At 34.5% G+C, this 6,669-nt stretch overlaps 1 protein-coding gene across 1 annotated transcript; it reads left to right on the top strand.

Annotated features, from left to right (window-relative positions):
• Window positions 1–886: 886 nt before the first annotated feature.
• On the top strand, window positions 887–1,828 carry LOC141695953 (uncharacterized). The gene is made up of 2 exons (XM_074500154.1): window positions 887–1,385; window positions 1,485–1,828. Exons 1-2 carry the CDS (start codon window positions 887–889, stop codon window positions 1,826–1,828), a joined length of 843 nt encoding a protein of 280 aa, XP_074356255.1.
• The last annotated feature ends 4,841 nt before the right edge of the window (window positions 1,829–6,669 follow it).

The following is a 6,669-nucleotide window of genomic DNA, read 5'->3' as shown; positions in this document are numbered from 1 at the left end:
TACAAAGGTGAGTTAGATTATTCACAGAGCCACACTATTGACATTGTTTCCTGGGAGCATCTGCAACAAATGCAAAGTTATTGCTTTTGTTTACTCCAATCTTCCCATTCCTGTTCCTCTTTTTCTTTCCTGCATTTTCAGTTTTAATTTCCTTGACAAGTGTCTTAGAACCTTTATTGACCATGGGCTTCTTTTCAGTTTTAGAGGTTGGAGTTGTTTTTGTGCATTTCTTTTCATTATTCTCATCTGCTAGCTCCTGCTTGATAACCAAATCAACTTCACTGAAATTGACTTCACATGCTTTGAATATCTGAATGAACTTATTAGTTTCAAAAGATCAAACATAAAGGTTATTTTCGATTTATACTGGTACACGTAATTTGACAACTGCTTACCCGATTGCAGGTGAAAGATTCTAACTGAGAATATTGTTAAACTTTGTGCAGGGTGCAATGTCTTTTGAAGATGTTCGCACAGTAAATGGTATTGTCTACAACACTATAAATAAGCTTGCTTTCATCATGGTCTATTAGAATATGATGACGAATGGCATGTAGTGATTACAGATGCTTCTATCCATCAGACCGGTGCTCAATTGCGTGAGTTATTTGTTACGCTATTATTGTTTTATGATATTTCAGATGTCAGGGCTTTATGGGATAGACATTGGAAGATTTTTTCTGATGATATAGAGCGTAAACAACAAAGAGATTTTCCAAGTGCGGATTTTGTAATGAGTGACCAACAATTAGAGAGTCATACATGATATGACGTGGATTTACAATTACGAAAAAGAGGCAAAACAATATGTGATTTTCCGACTCTGCCAAAGCTAAATGACGATTTGCGAAGACAAAGTAACAACACCCCTTTATATGAAGAAAATATGTATGACAGGCATGCATTGGCTATTGAAGGAAAAAATTATCATGCTATGTTAAATGACAAACAAGCAGACATTTTTGAGACAATTATGAACAATGTTAGGTGTAAAACCGGGGGTTTATTTTTCGTTTATGGATATGGAGGTATAGGAAAGACTTTCCTATGGAAAACTATAATAAGTAATCTTAAGTCAGAAGGAAAAATAGTGCTTGCAGTTGCATCTTTTGGCATTGCATCACTATTATTTGAAGGTGGTCGAACTACACATTCCAGATTTAAGATACCAATTGATATGAATGAGAATATCACATGTGATATAAAACAACAATCATTTTTGGCCAAACTCATTGTGCAATGTGATTTGATAATTTGGGACGAGGCTCCAATGAACCATAAATTTGTCTTTGAAGCTGTTGATTGGTCAATTCATGATCTAATGCGTCATAAAGATAAGAACAACCTAAACAAACCATTCGGAGGAAAAATAGTTTTATTGGGGGGTGATTTCAGGAAAATACTTCCTATTTTGCCAAAAAAAGGACGCGAAGATATTGTGATGGCATCTGTAAATAAATCATATTTATAGGATGATTGTATAGTTTTTAACTTGGAGAAAAATATGCGCATGGAATCTGGTGTCCCGGCAGTTACAGTTTTCGGACAAAAAAAACCATATGCTGATTGGGTAGTTGGTGTTGGCAATGGAAATGTTCCAGTAGTTGCATTTGTTGAAGGGAGTGAACCTTGCCGGATAGAAATTCCTCCTGAGCTTCACCTTGATCCAGAAGATGATGGGAAAAGGGTAATTATTGATACTGTGTATGCTGAATTATGTGATAGCCCTAAAAACTCAGATTACTACAGGGATCGTGCCATCTTGACTCCCCTAAACGAAGATGTTGACCTTATTAATAAAGAGGTCCTCAAGAGATTCAAAGGTTAGTACATACTAAAATCTTTATTAATGTTTTATACAAACAAATGATATATCACTTTGTAACTGTTTTTATACCTCAGTTCTAAAACTTAATTTAATATCAAATGGTCAAATGATACCTACATGTACTAAATAATTAATCTTATAAAAACCACCTAATCATAAGCTCGGGTGGTTAAATGTTGGTGGTGTCAATACAATATAATATCCTACAACCTGTTCTACAACACTCCCCGTTCTTCCACAATAGCATGAGCTATGACATCCTTAGTCCCTGCTTTCGCATGATAGACACGTGATTTCAGTTCCTTTTAAAATTGTAAAACCCTTTAAATCAAATACCCCCCATTGTACATACTTCAACTATTTTAACTACAAAGATTAATTAAATAACAACCTCTATAAATAAAGCCTTTAACTTACTAATATCATGATCATATTACAACCAAATTGGAAAGAAATAAAAATTTAATATTGTAAACTTTCAAATTCAGAGTCTACATAATGGTATATACATAGAAATTATACATCATAACATGTAAATATCTTTTTAATATTACAAAACAGTAACGATTCCAATTGCTTTTTAATGGCCAACCAATATATCTTGGCCACTAAATGTCAACTCCTGTGGCTCTAAATGCAATCCCAAGTGTCTGGGTGAGATCGCGTGCAAAATGACTATGGATGTCGTGCATTGTTGGATATATTTGAGATGTCATGTCTAATATGTTTCATGTTTAGTTTTCAGATCTTAACTAACAGGAAATATTAGTTCTTACTGAAATCAGGACTTACTGGAAGTCAGGACTTAAGGATATCAGGACTTAGATTATCAGAAGATGGATATCAAAACTTAAGTACCGGAGGACTAACAGTTAAGGAAGGAAGCTGATTTACAGGAAAGAAGATCGAAACTAATACGGAATAAGATATGCATGGAAAGAGTTCGAGGACTAGAAGAATTATATAAGATATCTGGTTGATATATTTTAGGAGACAAAATTATATTCCATATCAACTAGAAGTTATCTTGTAACTGTATGTCTATATAAACACAGACATAGGTTTACTCTATAAGAGTTACGATCATCGAAAAGATCATTTATTGTAACCTAGCAGCTCTCGTGATATTTGTTCATCACTGAGAGAGAACAGTTCCATTGTAACATAGTTTATTATATGGAATATATCTGTTTACTCTTACTTGTGTTCGAAATCGATTTGATTGTAATAAACACTATATTCAACCCCCTTCTACAGTGTTGTGTGACCTAACAATTGGTATCAGAGCTTATCTGTTAACACACATACAGTAAAGATCCAAACAATCATGTCTGAAGAAGCAGAAACTCCAACCAAGGCCACCAAAACTGAAGAAACTAAAAACACTCAAATCCACAGTCGATATGAGACTATTAGGGTTCCCATATTGAGACCTTCTGAGTATCCCATATGGAAAATGAAGATGGCTACGTTTCTGGAAGCTACAGATCCAGAATACCTTGACAGAATTAATGAAGGACCGCATAAGCCAACCAAGGTCTCTATTGTAGTTGCAGATCAGCCAGCAAAGACCATACCAAAGGAGAAAAGTGAATACACAACTGAAGAAATCTCATCTATTGCCAAGGATGCAAAGGTAAGGCATTTGCTGCATAGTGCCATTGATAATGTCATGTCAAATAGGGTAATTCAATGCAAGACTGCAAAGGAGATATGGGATGCTTTGGAGACAAGGTGTCAGGGAACTGATGCAATCAAGAAAAACAGGAGGACTATACTCACTCAAGAGTACGAGCACTTTGACTCAAAAAGTGATGAGTCATTAACTGACTTATACGACAGGTTTGTCAAACTCTTGAATGATCTGTCACTGGTGGACAAGGAATATGACATTGAAGATTCAAATCTAAAATTCCTTTTAGCTCTTCCTGAAAGTTGGGATTTTAAAGCTACTATTATAAGAGATAACTATGCTCTTGATGAAACTACTTTTGATGAAATTTATGAAATGCTCAAGAATTATGAACTTGAGATGAATCAAAGAAGCAAGAGACATGGGAGAAAGTCAAGAACAGTTGCTCTTAATGCTGAGGAGGAATCCCCCAAAGTGGCTGTCTCAAAGAAAGGAAAATGAGGCTCTCATCATAAAGTCTGATTCAGAATCATCAAGTTCTGATGATGATGATTCAGAAACTAAAAGTCTACCTGAAGTAGATGTTGATGAAGAGATGATGAAGCTGTGTGCTCTTATGGTGAAGGGTATCACAAAGATAGCCTACAGGAAATTCAGAAGGGGAAAGAAGTTTTCCAGGAAAGGAAGAAGTTCTGATAGAAAGGGTTTCAAAAAATCTGAAGACAAAGGAGGAAAGTCTGACAGAGGAGATTACTCAAATGTCAAATGCTACAACTGTGGTGAGAAAGGCCACATATCTCCTGACTGCAAGAAAGGAAAGAGTGAAAAAGGCAAGACACTTGTCACAAAGAAGAAAAGCTGGATAGACAGCTCAGATTCTGAAGATGAGGAGAACTATGCCTTGATGGCAAATGCTGATAGCAGTTCTGATGCTGCTGAGTTAATGTAATAACCCCAAAAGTTTTGGACTTTTTGTAAACCTTATGAATAGTGATTTTGCTGATTATGCTGAATAAGAAAACTTTTCATGCCACACAATGTAGCAGTTCTTTTATTGATATTCCGAGGTCTTATTAGTACTATATATGGTATATAAGTGTATGTAAAGATCGTCAAAATCCAAATCTGAACACTTTGATTTTTCCCGAAAATCCACCAGATACCGAAAGAATTGAGTATAAGGTAACATGATAAAAATGATTTAAATTCAAGGATTTTTAGAGAGGATCATAAAAGGAATATAAAATATTGAGAAAGGTTTAGGGGAACCTAAGTAATAAGATCTCAGGTATGATCCCTCAAACGATAAACGAGAACAAAAGTTAAGCGAACCGTATAACAGATAAGCGGTCATTAGCCAAGTAATTAGGGGTTAATCAAAGAGGTTAGTGGATGATGATGTCATCACACCAACAAGAAGAAGACAAGTGTAAGAGGATGACATGAGAAAGATGACATAGGCATGGTGACATAAGCATGACAAATGGAGGGATTGGTTGGTTGATTGTGAGCCACAAAATTTTTACCATGGCAACAATCTAATTAACAACAAAACGAAGTAACCAAGCAAAACACCACACAAATCATTTAATCAAACTAGAAACATTTTTTACTTCACTTTTTCTTCCCTTGCTCTCGGCAAAAACCAGAGTAGCAACTTAAAACTACCATATCTCCTTCAATACTCACTCAAATGTTATGTTCTATAGCTCGTTACAAAGGTATTGAGATGGCCTACAACTCTTGTTCACAAGTCTCGTCCAAATAAGCATGGTAAGACCCTCATGTTTACAGTTCTTTAAATCGGTCTTTTAGAAACTTCAAAACCTAACTTTGTGTTCTTGATTTCTTTGGAAAGATCAAGCTTGTAGGAGGTTAGATTAAGGTTCCCTAAGGCTCCCTAAGATCAAGTTTTAAGTAACGGCATTTCGCGAACGAACCATTACCCCTTGCCTTACTTTGAAACCTTGGTTAAGGCCCTTAAATGCCTAATTGGAGTATGAAACAATTATGTAAAGTGGATTAGGCATTTGGTAGAGTACTCGCGAAAGAATCGCCTTAAAATTCTTAATGGTTAATTTATTAAAAATGGTGGAGCCAAGGGTACTCGAACGACTTATGTGATTCGTTAAGCGTAGAAGTGACCATAACCAAACGTTAGGGTTCAATTGGTTAAAGTCTAGTTTCTTAAGCGACCGTGGTTTAATTCCGACTTATGTTGTTGTTCATAGGTTATCGGACCCACTCTAAGCTTAAGTCTAACCGGGAACACTCAGGCAAGTTTTCTACCCGTTATATTGTTGTTGTGATGTAAATATATGTATATGCATTATCTTGTGATAAGTGCATGATTGTTATTAGCAAATTTTGCGATATATTGGAGCATGCTGATATGGTATATATGCATGTCTGTTTCGTAATCTTGATATATAATTGTTGGTTCAAATGCTTATATGTTGCATAATACCTATGCTAGAGATAAGCAGTAGTTGCGTATACCCTTAGTATAGGGGACCCAAAGGTGAACATTTTCCAAACCGGGAGTCGATGTTCCCGAGTATAATATATATTTATTTATATATATAGATACAGTTTTCAAAACTATTAATCGAATAAGGTTTATTCGATAACTTTATTTTATTTAATGAATATTATTTTGAATATTCATTCGAGGACTTATGACTCCGCTTATTTTATTAAATGAATATTATTTTGAATATTCATTCGAGGACTTATGACTCCGCTTCTTTTATTAAATAATATTCTTTATTTTATTAAAGAATAATGTTTCGATAATCAAACTTATTTTCGATTATTCAAATAAAGATCGTACTTTCGTATAAGTACATCTTTGGTTATTTATTATTCATTTCAAGTATAAGTTTTAAAACTTCTACTTCAATTATTTTTATAAGGATTATCCTTGTGGGAATATTATTTAAATAATAATATTTAGATATTTTCTAATATATCGGGACTGATTTATTTCATTAAATCAGCATTACTCCAAACATTCTTAAAAATGTTTTCGAGTCTTTAAAATGATTTTAAAAGTTAGAGCGGATCCCAAAACTCGTTTTCAAATTTAAGATCTTCCTTTCGAAGGGGATTTAAATACTTGCTTTTAAATTAAGGGATCCGGCTCTGTGGTGTATTTTATATTAGCAACGAGGTTGCTGTTTTATAATTGAATTGATTACTAACCCAA

The sequence above is a fragment of the Apium graveolens genome, chromosome 11, assembly GCF_009905375.1.
Source record: "Apium graveolens cultivar Ventura chromosome 11, ASM990537v1, whole genome shotgun sequence".
Taxonomy (NCBI): Eukaryota; Viridiplantae; Streptophyta; class Magnoliopsida; order Apiales; family Apiaceae; genus Apium; species Apium graveolens.
This window is presented reverse-complemented; position numbering and strand designations above follow the sequence as displayed.

Bases quoted from the DNA above. Each gene is read 5' to 3' on its own strand.
- LOC141695953 (XM_074500154.1), top strand. From the start codon at position 887: ATGTATGACAGGCATGCATTGGCTATTGAAGGAAAAAATTATCATGCT. The intron at 1,386-1,484 runs GTGATTTCAGGA...ATGATTGTATAG, and splicing joins AAAAATAGTTTTATTGGGGG to TTTTTAACTTGGAGAAAAAT.